The 16961-nt window shown below is 33.6% G+C and overlaps 1 protein-coding gene across 1 annotated transcript; it reads left to right on the forward strand.

Annotated features, from left to right (window-relative positions):
• The first annotated feature begins 6666 nt into the window (after window positions 1-6666).
• On the forward strand, window positions 6667-15066 carry LOC107012493. Its single transcript, XM_015212359.2, has 2 exons — window positions 6667-7007; window positions 14724-15066. Exons 1-2 carry the CDS (start codon window positions 6846-6848, stop codon window positions 14781-14783), a joined length of 222 nt encoding a protein of 73 aa, XP_015067845.1. The 5' UTR covers window positions 6667-6845; the 3' UTR covers window positions 14784-15066.
• The last annotated feature ends 1895 nt before the right edge of the window (window positions 15067-16961 follow it).

Below are 16961 nucleotides of genomic sequence, written 5' to 3' on the forward strand. Positions count from 1 at the left end.
TGCCCACGACGGTCCGTCCTGCCATGTCGTCACGAAGTTCAGAGAGTCGATTTCAGTACCCAAATTTCAGAATTCTAAGTGTTTTGGAACGAGACCCCCTCGACGGCCCGTCGTGCCCATGACGGTCCGTTGTGGGTTCCTTCGACTCAGACAGTTTTTCCAGAAATAAAATCTGCTGCTAAAAAAGACTAAATAGGTCGTTACCACGCTTACCAAAAATATTGAACAAATCTAAATTTTGTCCAAAAGTTAAAAGTTAAAACGCCTAACAACAAAAACTAAAAATGAAAGCCTCAAAATATGAATCAACCATCCTATTAGATATAAAAGTGACCTTCCTAAGCTAATCGCGCTGACAGAATTCTCATCAGGGCACCTGTACAAAGAATGTTGAGCAAAGTCAAATTTTAGCCAATAATTAAAAGTTAAAACGTCTAATGGTACAAATTGAATATGAAACCTCAAAATCCAAACCAACCATCCTAGAAGAAGAAAAATAACCTTCTTGAGCTAACCGTGTTGACGAAATTTAAATTTAAGCATGTTTTTCAAAAAAATTGACCTAATTCGAATATTAGCCAAAAGTTAAAAGTCAAAACGCTGAATAACACAAACTGAAAGTAAATGTCTCAAAACCCGATCCAACCATCCTATGAGACCGAAACTGAACTTATATGGATAATCGCGGTGACAAAATTTCAATTCAAGCACGATTACCAAAAATATTGACTAAAGTGAAATTTTGGTCAAAACATAAAAGTTAAAATGCGTAAAGACACAAACTAAAAATGGAGTCCTCAAAATCCGAACCCTCTATCTTATTACATCAAAAATGACCTTCGCATCTAACTGCACTGACGAAATTCTCATATGAGCACATTTATCAAATATATTGACCGAAGTTTAATTTTGGTCAAAATTTTACAAGTTGAAACACCTAGCGGCACACACTAAAAATGAAAGTCTCAAAATCCAAACCAATCATCCTACTAGATTAAAAATGACCTTTGGAGTTAATTACGCTGATGGAATTCTCATTTGAGCACTTCATAAAAATATTGATTAAAGTCAAATTTTGACAAAAACATAAGATTTAAAACACCTAACGACACAAGCAAAAAATGGAAGTCTCAATACTTGAACCAACCTTCCTATTAGATCAAAAATAACCTTTCGAAGCTAAGGAACACCGACGGAGTTCTAATCTGAGTATGTTTACCAAAAATATTGAACAAAGACAAATTTTGGTAGTTAAAACGCCTAATGACACAAACTGAATATGAAATCCTCAACACTAAACGTTGATTTACCGATAAATTTTATCAGAGCTGGTAATAGTTACTATTCAACAAAACATTAATATGTAATATTACCACCTAATAATTAATATATTGGTAAACTTTACTAAGGGATTAATGATCGGTTGATATATTACCAATTATTTTAATGATGTTAGTAATTTACTAACTACAATCTTTATTAATTGGCAAAATTTCCAACTAATTGAAACAAATTACATTTCGTTACTAATTTAACAACACATTTATAGTTGGTTGGTAAATTTAGCAACACAATCTTGCCGTTGATAAATGTTTGGTCAGTAATTCAATGGTAATATGTTAATAAATTGTATAAACAATTTTTTTGTCGTATTTACTTTGTTGGTAATATTATCAACAAAAGGTGAGCGTTAATAACATTTCAGTTGGTAATCCAACATATTTCAGTTGTTAATATGTTGTTAAATTTGATGCCATTTTTTTCGCCGGATTTACCAACTAAAATACTTAGTAATATTTTGGTTGGTAATATGTTAAAATTTCGTTGTTAAGTTTTAAAATATAATTCACTTAGAAATATGTTGGTAAGTTGTTAGTAGATACCAACCAACTTAAGTTGTTAGTAAAATCTATTGGCCAATTGGGGGTTTTTTGTAGTGCCATAAGTCCAATATGTACACTCAAAGACTACACAGCTGCTTAAAAAATAGAAAAGAAAACATAAAGTCACCAATGAAATTGTCTCGGATTTTCTAAAAGACACCTTAACTTTGCGGGCATTCTATTACCCCCACAAAAATATTGAATATCTTCGTAAAATGATTCATTTGACCCATTTTCTCACTTGATTTGTGACGCAAGAGTATCAATTGGTATTGAATATCTTTCTTTTCTTTTCATTTCTCAAATTTCATGTCTCTTTGCTTCTTAGTCTAGTGCAAGTGATAGTAGAGTGGAGATCATTTGCTTCATTTTTACGATTTTTGGTCAACATTCTTTGAGGAATAACTTACTAAACAAGAAATTGAAGGTTAACAAGTTAGAATTTTCTTAAACATTATCAAAAAATATCTTGATTTCTCAAAATGAAATGAAATTAAGAAGAAATTAAACTTTGAAGGATTTCTAATTAAGTTTTTCGATTGGAAATTTAAAGTGAATAATTTTCGGGGAAGATGATAAATTCATCGGAGAGAGTTCCAATAACTCTTTAGAGCTTGTTGAGGAAGATGATAATTTAAATAAATAAAATAATTAATAAAGAAAAGAACTGAAACGTGACACCTTTTAATTGATTTTTAGCACAAAAACGAGCTATCACGGGCGCGTTGTGCGTATTACAAACCAGGTGAGAAAATGATCTATTTATAAAAATATTCAATATTTTTTATGGGGTAATACAAAATTAATATATATTTTTAAAAAAATCCGAGACAATTGGTGATTTTATGGTTTTTTTTCCTAAAAAGTAGCCTAAAAAAATAAATTTGTTATAAACATATTTGTGTTATAGTGAATGTCTAATTATGTAAAGTCCTTTTAGGATATGGTTAGAAATCCTACTTGGGGACCAAGTTAGATTTCCCCTATAAATTAAGGATTTTCCTTCATTGTAAAGAAGATCGATGAATCTCGAATATACTTCAAGATGAATAAGAAGTCTTTTCTCTTCTCCCTACTTTATTCTTCATCATAATTTATATTATTTCATAACATGTTATCAGCACGATTGTTCTATTCTTAAAGAATTATAATAGAAGACGGGAAAAGTGCAAAAGAGATCTTGTATAAGTTATGCAATAAGGTTGCGATAAGGTTCTTATATCTTCAAGATGAGAAGAGAATTCCTTAATTTATTTTAATAATTGAATAAACACAATTTAGTGAAAGGTATGTTTTCAACCTTTATATGAGGTATGTGATCTATTAAGCTATATTTATTAACTATTAATGTTGATTATAAGAAATCAATAATCTCAATTCTGTGTGTAATTATAATGTACGATTATATTAATGATCATCAAAAGCGATAAAATTACAATTATTTTGAAGGCTTGAGGTTGAGCCTCATTATGGGTAAGACGATAGATTTAAGTTTTATCGCACCAAAAGAATAAGACGATGTATTTATCTCTAATCGCACAAAGAGGGTAAGACATTGCGTTAAAGTCTTGATTTATGACCTAAGACACTTTTATATGGATAAGACATTGAATTTGAGTCTTAATGCACCATATTGATGATATAATAATGACTAAAGAAAAATTAATGTGTTTTAGATGAAGAGTCATGAAATTTACTGAATTTACTCCATTACAAAAGTGAATGTGGTATTAGTGCATAATATGTCTGAAAGAAGACAAGTGATTGAATAATGCACATAAATATGGAATGAGGTACTAAAGCTATTATAATTTGATAAGCTCACATGTTTGTGTTCCATTCATGAAGAATGAGAACTTCTGATAAATGCTAAAAATACAGATCCTTTAAAGTGAATGAGGTGATAAGCCACCATGCTAGACGTGAAAAAGATAGCAACCTTTGGTCAATGATGTGGTATCACCAAGAATGTCTGTCTCTAAGAAGACATTTATTATAGAAAATTTCATGTTTTATCTTCAGGCTTGTATTGGACAAGAATTAGTGCAATTGAAGCACATTCTATGGTAAATAAGAAGTTTACTAATTTCAATACTTTCTTAGTTTGACACGATTGTCTAGGACATCGATAGTCTATAATGTTTAGACGAATTATGGAAAATTAAAATGGACATCCATAGAAGAAACTAAATTTTTTTAAATGGTGAATTTTCTTGTACTGTTTGTTAGCAAGATAAGTTAATTGGGAGACCATCATATATGAAAGTTGAGATTGAATCCTCTGCATTGTAAGAACGTATACAAATATTTGTGGACATATTCATCCACCTAGTGGATTGTTTAGATACTTAATGGTCCTAATAGATGTTTCTTCTTGATGGTCTCATGTGTGTCAATTGTTATCTCGCAATTTGATATTTGCAAAAAATGCTGGCACGAATAATACGATTATATGCATAATTTTCTGATAATCAGAGTAGTCTATTTAGTGATGGGATCATGACTCACCTTTAGAAGAGGTAGAGTAATTGAGGAAAAAATATTTGAAATGTACTCTCAGAGTATTAAAGTTGAACTTTTCTCATATAATAGTAATAAATTGAGAATTTACTAAAGCAAAAAGACACATGATATAATAAACTTGGAGTTTACAAGTACGAATAATCTATTAGTTGGCATGAATAACTTGATCATCCTAAAGATGTGCATACTAAGTAATGAACATACATTGAAAAACTAGAAGATTCTTCAAGAATTCTTTTGTTGTTTGTTCTCATGACAAGTTGATTGGATCAACTAATGTTGAGATTAAATCTCTAAATTTTGAAAAATAAAAAAGGTGAATATGGGCCGGTTCACCTATCATGTGACATGATAAAAAGATGTATTTATAAGATAATCACATGTATGTTTGTTGTCAACCTGTAGTTTGACATTCACAAAATTGTTTGTACAAAAAAAATTGAGTTAAGAGCACAATTTCAGAATATGTAATCAAGACAATTTATCTTGATAATATTGATAAATACTCAAGATGCTGTGACATTAAATGTCAAAGATAGTGAAATCATTGCTTGTGAAAATAAAGCTCCATGTGTTGATCTGAAATATGATACTGCATACAAAAGTAATTGTATGCATCAAACCAATAAATTATGATCAGATTATCTTTCAATCGATTTATGGTCAAAGACCAAATATTTTCCATCTGATTATTTTGGTATGTAGTAAATATATAATCAATGAATATACAATGATGCACAAAGATAGATTCTCCAAATGATTGAGATACATGTTAGTTTGTCTAACATAAGGGGGAAACTAGAAGCAATAGAAGAGTTGTAAATACTTTTATTGAATGTCCCTTAATGATAAAATATATGACATGTATGAAGCATGATAGACTAATCAATTTTAAATAAAATAATCCTTGAAAAAGGGAGAGGATCAAAGAATCAAAATGATCATAATAAGGATAAAATGTGCTCTTGAAGATCTTACGACATAACACTTTATAAAACCTCATGAGAGGGGTAGCTACCTAAAAATAATGAAGTGATGAGATCTCAATAAATTATATCGTATTGTGAATCAATGCAAAATGATATATCATTGACGGTATCGTTGATACAATATCACGTAATATTGTAAAAGATTATTATGATACAAATTTTACGACTATTAAAGCATGCTGGTGTAGAAATAATTATCAAGTGAAAAGTGGAATGGTGCATCTTGGTAAGCGTAAAGCTTATTTGACTTGCAATCTAGGCACTAGAAGATGTCATATATCTAACATTGAACGTTGTCACTTAACAAAATTGAGATGAAAATATCCGATGAGTTCAAAATCTAAAGCATATACAAGTTTTTGAAAAACTTATTTATCGTCCTTATAAGGATTAAATCGATTCAAAATGCATGAAGCATATACAAGTATTGTTATGTAAGTTGATAAATAAAATTGAAACTCTTTAAGAGTTTTCAAAAGGCAATATATTATTTTGCTTAAAGAAGTTAAAGTAAAGAACTTTCAGAAATCTTTGATCTTGAAGGGAAGATTCATAAAAGCATACAGAAGAAAACATATTTCGTCAAGGTTTTTCTACACTCATGAGCTCCCAAGAATGGTGATATCCACATACAACATGTTTGTTCAAGTAATACTATAATTGATTTATTCACCAAGTCTTTACTAACTACAACTTTCAAGAAGAAGGTGCACAAGCTTGGAAAACGAAGATTCAAGTCTCTGGATTGATGTTCTCATTAGGGGGAGTTGATACGCGATGTACTCTTTTTCCCTCACAAAGTTTTGTCCCATTGGGTTTTCCTTGTAAGGTTTTTAATGAGGCATCTATAATGCGTATTATTAGATATGTATACTCTTTTTTCTTCACTAGATTTTTTTCCCACTTGGTTTTATCTACTAAAATTTTAACGAGGCACATAATTTACCGACATTCAAGGGGAGTGTTATAAACATATTTGTGTTATAGTGAATGTCTAATTATGTGGAGTCCTTTTAGGATATGGTTAGGAATCCTACTTGGGGACCAACTTAGATTTTCCCTATAAATTAAGAATTTTTCTTCATTGTAAAGAAGATCGATGAATTCCGAATATACTTCAAGATAAATAAGAAGTCTTTTCTCTTTTCCCTACTTTATTTTTCATCATAATTTATATTATTTCATAAAAAAATTATAATTATTATCAATTTACGCCCGGAGAAATTGGAGAGGATAATTATTTTATCAATTACATCCGATTACGTACCTAGTCAACTAAACATGACACGGCAGATGGTGCACCCAATTGAATCGACATTTGATGGTGTTAAAATCTGAAATTTGGGGCACGTGTAAAAGTGGTAGCCAAATGGTTGTTGAAATTCAGAGATGATGGCTGTCCCTTTTCCAAATTCAACATTTGTAATTGTTTAGTGTATTTGCGGAAACAATGGCGAAGAGGTTAGCTAGAGGTGGAAGAAGGGACGAGGTACCGTCGCGGTCGATTTTGACTCGAGCTGTGGACTCTGTATTTGATTTCGTCCGATTGGCAGAGTTTGAGATCCTCTTCGTCTTCTTTTTCGTTGTAGCATATGTCATTTTCAAGGATCTGGTTAGCATCTCCCTCTCTTCTTTTCATATTATATGCCCATTTTGATTGTGGTCTTTTTTGGGATGGGCATTAGATTGTTGTGATTTCAGATTTGTGGTAATAAAGTAGTTTCAACTTTGGTTCTTTGTTATACCTAGAAATCATTGCATCAGTGGGAAGGGGGAAAACTGGGTTCTTTTCTTGACAGAACAAAGTAGTAAACAGTACCAGCAAGTGTCAGCTTCTGGACTGGAGCCAAGGTTTAAAGTTTTTAGACATATGTATAATTTTCTATATTCCAAGACCCTGAATTCTCTCGATGGGATAAATTTAGGCATGCATTTGGCTCAAATACTTTGAATCAGGGTATTGGAAGCGTAAGTGCGAAACGAGCAATGAAGGATTCTCAAAGGTATCTGGAACTAAAACATAATGACCCTACTGCCATTGGTATATCATCTTCCTCAATCCTTAGTATAACATGAAAGCTGCCTGGGGATGTAAGTTTGGGTAGACATCTTCTAATACCGTAAGGCTTTGTTTAGATATCGTAATGCAACATCAGATCCTATTTTATTTAATAAAATAATGCATACAAAGGGATAAAACTATACAAGTAGAGGAGTTATTATAACTTTACTTCTACATAAGATATTCAATCTTCTTTAGCCCAAAGTAAAACAAAAACTTTATTTATCTCCTCTAGATTGCCCTGATTCATTTCTGAACCATGTCCGCTCCCTGATTCTCAATTAACAATGCAAAGGAGAGCTGACCTTTTGCTACTAAGCTTTTGTAACTATTATGCATCTACTTGATGCCTGCAATAGAACTAATTACTTCATCAAAAAAAGTAAAACAAAAACTGAGCATGTTATTTTTGGTCAGGACAAAGTTCATCACGCAAAAAGCTATTCTTCCTTCTTCTCCCAATCGTCCATATCAGCATAAGTATGCCATCCAAGTTCCGTGTCTTATCTTATCCGGATTCCTTCTCTGCTCATGAAAAGGTTCTCCACATTGCTCTGGAACGAAGTAGTTATTCCTTTTGTGTTCAGCATCTTAATCCACAACAAATGGATCCCATCTCCGCCTTCTTTCTTGCACAAATTTTCAGTATGTATAATCTCTCCTCCTTAGGTTCTTTGGTGTCAGTTTACTTGCCGTACGGCTGTCCATGCAATATAGGCAGCCTTAACAGGTATCTAGGTATCCATCCATATAGTCTTTGCTGGGAAAATTTGTCTCTCATCAATTCAATGAGATTATACATCACCTTAAAAGGGTCTTTCCATCTTGGAGTGCAATCAACTTCTATGTGTCCCTCCCTCTTGAGTCTTGTCATACCCAACGGCCCAACCTGTTGAACTGGACAACTCTATTCGACATATGAACGTGACATATATATCTATACTGAATCAAATGATATTCTGGAAATATAAGGAGGCATGTCATAGTATTATGATGCCAACAGAAACAACTGTGTGTACATATGGAGGGTTACGAGCCCAATTCACCTGTCTGACAATAAGTACAACTGACAAACAGATTTTGAAGTAAAGTGTGAAGCGAGCAATGAAGGATTCTCAAATGCATCTGGAACTAAAACATAATGAACCTACTGCCATTGGTATATGATCTTCCTCAATCTTTAGTATAACATGAAAGCTGCCCGGGGATGTAAGTTTGGGTAGACATCTTCTAATACCGTAAGGCTTTGTTTAGAGATCATAATGCAACACTAGGTCCTATTTTATTTAATAAAATAGTGCATACAAAGGGATAAACTATACAAGTAGAGGAGTTATTATAACTTTACTTCTACATAAGATATTCAATCTTCTTTACCCAAATGTAAATAAAAACTGAGCATGTTATTTTCGGTCAGGGACGAAGTTCATCATGCAAAAAAATATTATTTGTTCTTCTCCAAATCGTCCATATCAGTCATAAATATGCCATCCAAGTTCTGTGTCTGATCTTATCTGGATTCCTTCTCTGCTCATGAAAAGGTTCTCCACATTGCTTTGGAACAAAGTAGTTATTCCTTTTTCATTCAGCATCTTAATCCACAACAAATGGATCCCATCTCCGCCTTCTTTCTTACACAAATATCAGTATGTATAATCTCTCCTTCTTAGGTTCTTTGGTGTGAGTTTACTTGCCATACGGCTGTCCATGCAAAATAAGCAGCCTTAACAGGTGTCTAGGTATCCATATAGTCTTTGCTGGGAAAATTTGTCCCTCTCATCAATTCAATGAGATTATACATCATCTTAAAAGGGTCTTTCCATCTTGGCATGCAACCTACTTCTACCTGTCCCTCCCTCTTGAGTCTTGTTACATCCCAACCTGTTGAGCTGGATAACCCTATTAGACATATGAGCGTGACATATATATCTATACTGAATCAGATGACATTCTGGAAATATAAGAAGGCATGTTATAGTATTATGATGCCAACAGAAACAACTATGTGTACATATGGAGGGGCTACGAGCCCAATTCACCTGTCTGACAATAAGTACAACTGACGAATATATGTTGACATAATATATGTTGACATATGAAACATACCAGTGGTTTATGAAGCCTCTACTAGAATGTTAAAACTGTACAATTGATATACTCGCCGGGGCAGAGTCGTTAGCCTCCGACCTACCTTTAATGTCCGAATATATATACATGTGACAAGTGCCAGAAACAACTGGCTCCAAAAAAGAGATGGAGCTCATTAACTTACCAATTGAATTTTAAGCAAGTGGCTAGTGGGGTGGTTCGTTGTCTTGCATGTCTAAACCTGCATTGTTATGGAAGAAAATAAAAAAGATATGTGGGTCAATACTAAGGAATTGAAATTATGGACAACAGGGGGCTGAAACCCTCACCTCTCAATTGAACACGTACCAAAACTTATTGAGTAAGGTTGATTTTTTGGTGTTGAAATCAATTGGGAGGTGAGAATTTTGGCCCCTTGTTGCCCATAATTTCAATTCCTCGGTATTAACCTACATATCTTTTCTTATTTCCTTTCTTTGTCCCTCTGATTGTTATCAACATGTAACAACCTCTAAGATTTATGATACGACAAATAATACACAAACTCACAGCTTCCAATCACCGTCCCCTAAGTTCTTACTAACCTACGCCTAGAAATGCTCACCCGAGCTTAGAGACAAAGAGGGGTTAGAAACTTGCCTCAGTTATAGAGATTCCCCATTCTTCTTGAAATCATCTAGAACACACACTTGGTTTCTAGATGAAATCATAGAATAAGTCAAGAACAAACTTGCCTTCAAGCCCCACAAATCAGCAGGCTTATTCAGGTCGGGCTAAAAAGCCCTTTTCTTAAATGGGCTCCAAAAATCATAGCCCACCTCTATTAAATCCCGGGTTAGGCCAGGCCGGCCCAACAAGCCTATCCCATGTTGACGACTCTAGTTTTGATAGTTTTTAAGACTTATGGGTATAAATCATATTTATTTAAAAAAGTGAAATATATTTTCCAAATACTATGGCCAACAGATGGTGAAATTTCATCCAAATTTTTACCCAAATAATATTTGCCAAGACTATTTGGTATGACCAAACGCTAGCTTAGTATTTCTCATAATTTTACATAAAGATTTACACTTGATTCTTGATAAATTACTTACCACGAGCTTAAGTGTGTTGGAGAGGGAAGAAATCTAGAGGGAGGGAACAACCCAAAGTTCGCCCAAGGTAAAGGGCAAATGAGTCCCTAAATTGCAACTTATAAACTTAATTTTCTGGCCGACATAGGCTTAGGCATTGTGAGATCTCCATCACACCCAATTTGCATGCAGTGGACCTCGCATTGCATGTTCATCGCGAGCACTTGGGCTATGTGCAGGTGTAGTAAAACGCGTGTAATTTCTTAATCCAAAGTTGGATTGATGAGCTCTTTATTTATTGGCCTTTCATTTGATAGGAAATTCAGCCTCAAACTCTCCATAAATTGTGATATTCTCATTTAAAGTTAGTCCAAAATCAAGGTCACTTAAAGCAATTGTCAAGAATGCAACTTCCAAATTGGCTTTTGCTCCAAGGGGTCGTTTGGTTGGGAACAAGTTATCCTAGCCTTCAAACTTGATTAAACACCACATTTACTTTAGTACACTGAACCCTTAACGTATTGACTCACTATAACCTTATACTCCCGTGTTTGGATAGTTTCAACAACATCAACTTAGTCGTGCACATGCTAGAAGGTATGGAGCATTACATGTCTTCCCCATAATTCTTCATTATTTAAAAGCTAGTTGCTATTGTGTTACCTCAAATCCTCATTCTTCATGGCTCTCCTGTATTGGGATATCCCAAAAGCTAGTGTTGGAATCCTTAAGGTAAATTAATTAATCGGTATTCTTCGAACTATTGCCAAAAAGAAAGAGGAAAGAAAATCGCTCTTAGTATGTGAAAAGGGAACATGACTTGTTGTAGTGTAAAGTTGCTCAAGTTTTGTTGATATAGCTTTGCCTTATCTTCACTTCAGGCAGATTACCTCTTCAACTCCAGCACTCAAATAATAAATCGCTTAAATTAACCAATGGAGCTATATTAGTTTTAAATAGCTTAAATTAACCCACGGAGCTTTATTAGTTTTCTTGCCAATTCAACATAAATTCACTTCAATAACACTATTTATTTCCTCTATCAGATTTAACCAATTGTTCATATCTATTGAACTTTTGAGTATAAGCTGCAGAACTAATGGGACATGGTTGTAGCCATTATTTATTTTTCTCCTTCGTAGTTAACTTTATGCTCTTCAAGAAGGGAAAAGCTTCAAAAAGCCTCTTCTTGTGCGATCGGGGTGGGGGGAGTGTTGGGGGTTGGTGGAAGTATTTGCAGTCAGTCTTTTTTACATAGGCTGCCTGAAGTGATATCCTTAGAGAAAATGGAGGGATATATGGTCCAGCTGCAGTTTGTTGCTCTCATGTACATCCATGTTAGCAGAAAATGTATGTGTTGAGATGAGGTCCTTCTGAGTTCAGCTTCCTGCTTCTTTGATCATGATAACGTATTTGTTATTCCACGTCGGATGGAATTAGATATGAGTATTGTGTTTGACATGAAAGAACATGCGAACACATCATCTCTAGAAACAAAGATACAGTCAGAAGACCTTTTAGAATTGTGGGGAAAAAGATATGTATAGACATTTACCGATTATAATGCATCTCTCTGTATCCCAAAAATGAAATGGTTTGGGCATTAGAGACAATTATCATCGGAAAAGTGGGAACATCTGATATTCCACTTTTTCTTTTCAAGATATTCCACTTTTTCTTTTCAATTCAGACCAACTTCCCTGAAGTGTCTAACTTGCACCTTCATCCAGACCCCCTAGAACAAGAAACATGATTACTGAAACTGTCTTTCTCAACAACAAAAAATTAATTTCTCAAAAAAGATGACTCAAACTGTCTATTTCCAGACACAACAGTCCGATGGCCAGTGTTGCAATGATTTTAGAATTATGTTCTTGTTTATTTCTACATGAAGTTAGGCAGATGGTCTTGAGTATTGTATGCAACACCTTGGTCTTTTTATTTTGGTTTCATAAAGGAAAGCTAGTATTCAGTTAGTCATCAAAAAAGAATAAATGAAGCAAGTTTTGAGATCATAGAATGAAACATGAAAGCTATATCATGCTTCCTAGTTGTACATAAAGTCTTGAGTGGGAATGTGAGACTTAAAGATGTATACAGAGGGGGGTACTCCAGGAAGAGAAAATAAATTCACGAGTCCACCATGGATGATTTACATTCAATATGTGACCTTCAATGAGTTTTCAAGTTGTTCATCCTTGTTTTCTTCCAAGCTTTTATTGAGAAAATAGGTCCTTAATTTTCTCCCTTTTTCTGTTTTTCTCAATAGTTGGGGGCACATTAATGCTTCAGAAAGAGTGATGAGATTGCAGGATGGAGTAGTACTTGTTGGTGTCTATACCGAGTCTATACTACTTGTGATTTACCCTACCTATTGCCTTGATGTATAGGGGCAATGGTACAATTAATTTAAAAATAAGTTTTGGAGGAGTATTATTTGAGATAATTCACCCTGTCCATACCTTGCCGACTATAACTTGTTTGGGACCAGTAGCTTACGGAGAGTTTTCGTAAGCGCTGTCGACATTAAAGAGATGAAATAAAATATTACTATAATGACAGCATATTTCAGAAAGCTAAATTCAAGTTGCATTACAAATTAATGTACAAATTCGATGAAGCTTAGATGATCTTCATCAGATCCCACCCAAATCTTTTTTGATAAATGTTTTCTAGAAATTCCAATTGGAAAGAAAAAAAGATGAAAAAACAAACAAAGCTACAATTGGAAGAGCAGCACGCACCATGTTAATTCGCCAAAAATTACAAAACAACTATAATCTCCAAATACTACAAATTGTAAAGTGAACCTTTTTTCAATTCTTTCTCGGTATGCAAGAATCCGCCCCTTTCATCTCAAGCTAGAGAAGTTGAAAGAAAGTCTAGGAAGCCAATTTGAAGATAAAGTGAATCTCAAATAAATGAGTAATTTTTTCAAACTTTTAGGATTTTAAGTTCCTGTTTGGCTATAGATTTTGCAGATAAGATTTTCACTTCTTTTTTTTTGAAAAGATTGTTTGTTCATGTATCTGGTCATTTTGAAAAATTTATCTTCAAAGAAAGTTAAAGTTCCAAAAATCAGGCCAATTTTTTGGGTGAAATTTCACTTTCACTCGTGAAACTTTAGCTTTTTTTTCCACGCTAAGTGTATATCCAAACACAATTCCAAAAACGGATTTTTTTTTCAAGTTTCACCTAAAATTTATGGCTAAATACTAGCTAAGTTGCTTGAGTAATTCAATGCCACAACATTATATAAATATTTATTGGCTTGCAAGTCGAGCTGCACTTAAATATAATATTAGCAGTACTTTAAGTTCAATGGAGTTGGCTCAGTTGTATTGGTTTCTCCCTTTTAAGCATGATGTTTGAGGGTTCAAGCCTTGTTGGCTTCTCCATTTTTCATAACAAGACTTTCAAAAAGAATGTTGCTGAGTGGGGTTGAACGCATAACCTTGAGGAAAATATTGAATGTCCATACTGGTGAGCTATTGAAGCAATTATGCTAGCAAAGTCATCTCTTTAGTATTTGATCCATACTTGTTGTAGGCTGTAGCATTGTAATATTGTATTATACATATATAAAACAATAAATTCCCGACGAAGCGGTATCGGATAACACCCCTTGGATACCCATGCCTCCGCCCCTGTTTGGGACTGAGACTTAGTTGTTGTTTATTTGGAGTAGTAGAGTATCTTAATTTTGTACTCTTGTTATATCAGTTCACAGAATTGGCCATTCAGATCCAACCATGACTATAGAGATGGTATAGTTAGAGCTGAAAAGTATTTCTGGAAAATATAGACATGATAATGAGGAAAACCTGGGAACGTTGGTGATCATTGTGATTTAAAATGATCAGATTTGCTTATGAGGTGTTTCAGTCTATAGTTTCATATGATTTGGTTCTGTTACTGAGATTCAAAATCGTGAAAGATAATGAATTTGTTAGTTCGATCTATTTCTTTGTTAGTGCAAGATTTATATTCATTTCCCAGGTTTAGTAATCATGCATAAACACTTGGTCTTTAAAATTTATGTTCTTTAAATTATGCATTAACACTTTATCTTTAGAATTTATGTTCTTTCTTCTTATCCCAGACTTCAAGGCCGGAGTATAATGAGATCTTGGTGAAGAAGCCAGATTGGTGGCCTTATTAGAGTGTACCTGCAGGGTGTTTTCTTTGTCTAGTTGAAGAGTATGAGTTGCTCTGTACATTTATTTCTTAGTGTTTATCCAGATCTGTGTGCATTCTTTTCTAAAAAGTGTACGTCTGGATCTGGTTTTGAGATTTCTTATTCCTCCCTTTTCTTTTCCTTTATGTGAGTCAGATGTTGAAATCAGGATTTATGGGTAAGTTGTATTGTGTCATACTGGAATTCCATCAAATGCATATTGGATCTGATCATACGTGTATTACATGGGAAAAATTACTCGAGCGATCAAATATATTTACTCAAAATAGTGAGTTTAAAATATATATACATATATATACACACACAGCCAGAGTTTTATCCATTTCAGAGTTGTGTTTATTCACTCTGATATAGAGAACATATACAAAGCAAAATGATACGCTGTATTGTAAGTTTTTTCTAAGTAAGCGTTTGGCCATGCAATATCATATCACGATATGGCTATCGTGAGATGGAATCAGCGTTTGGACATGTGATTTTGCGCTGATTCCATCTCATGATTTCATATCATCAAATGTGATTCTAATTCTTCAAAAATCATGATACGGAATCATACGGGAATACCATATCATGATTTTGAGATATTTTGATACAAAAATTTATCCACAAGTTTATATTTTGTTAAAAACAATCGGACATTTATATCTACTAACCATTTATTTCACATGTAAATAAAATTTATAATCACATCATTACTATTCTCACCGACATAAAATTTATTATTCTCACCAATTTACAGTCACTTTAACTCACACTTCACGATTGTTGAGTAATAAAATCTTGAAGAGCCCGTGAAATGTGGTTTATTTTCACTCAAATATATTGATGAGAAGTGAAAGTTAGGTCGAAACAATTACTTTAGTGGAGAACAAATATCTTTGTAATAATTAGAACTTTTGGAATTTTTATGTTTATGAGAAAACATACAACACCAAAATTCCATATCGCATGTCCAAACAAAACTTCAATTTCATCTCATGATTTCATATCATGATACCATATCGCATGGCCAAACGGGCATAAATTATTGTTACATTTGATAATGAATCAAATTATTACTATGATTGATAATTACTCAAACGATCACTATAATTGATAATTAGGGCTTAAAGTACCGTTATTTCTCAAATTTTATGTCTCTTGGATGTCTGACATCTAGAGGTGCAAGATGTATCACTACCAATAATGTCTGTATTAAGCCTATAATAGATATAATGCTTAATTCTAGGCAGAGAAAAGACAAAATTACCACTGTAGTTGTTTTAGATTTTTAAAAAGACACTTTAATTTTGCAACTGTTTTATTACCCTACAAAAACTTCTAATATCATTGTGAAAGGATCATTTTGACCCATTCTCTCACCTGGGTTACGAACATTAGGGGTGGGCGTTCAGTTCATCGGTTCGGTTCAATCAAATTTTGGTTCGATTCTTCGGTATTCAATTTGAGAAAAGTGTGAACCATAGTTTATATCAAACTAGATCGGTTCGGTTCGATTTTTTCTACTTCGGTTCGGTATAGTTCGACATTTTTTAATCGGTTATTCGGTGTGAATAAAAATAAAGAGGGAATAAAATAAAGTGTTAATAGTTTCATCATGTGTTAGTTAAATATAAGATAGTTGAATGACTGCCAATTGCCATATTGCTAACTGCTAAGTAGTAAGAACAATCTGCCAAAGTGTTAATAGTTTCATCCGCTGCAATACTCATCCCACGACGCACGTTCCATACACTCCTAATTACACTCCTAAATCCTAATCCTCTGCAATTCCACGTTCCATACATCCTCTGCAATATTCATCCCAATTGCCATATTTCCATACAATTATATAAAGGTTCACCTCTAAACATCTGATTAACTACTGATATACCGTGGTTTCACGGTATTTTTAATGCTTTTTCCTTAAGTTTAGTGTGTCCAAAAGCCTTTTTGTACTAATTTTTATGTAAGTTTCTCTTTATTTGCACGAAATCTGTCTAAAAGATGAATGCGGAGGTTTTTGAGCAAGAAATACAGAAAAGTACCACCTACGGAGCTTGTGATGGTTTGTCGTGCTCGTGACGGTCCGTAGGTGGCATCGTAAGTGCAGCTGCTGAAGGAAGATGGGGAATTCTGACCAAGTGTGGGGTTACGGAGTGC

Source organism: Solanum pennellii, chromosome 3, assembly GCF_001406875.1.
Source record: "Solanum pennellii chromosome 3, SPENNV200".
In the NCBI taxonomy this organism is placed as follows: domain Eukaryota; kingdom Viridiplantae; phylum Streptophyta; class Magnoliopsida; order Solanales; family Solanaceae; genus Solanum; species Solanum pennellii.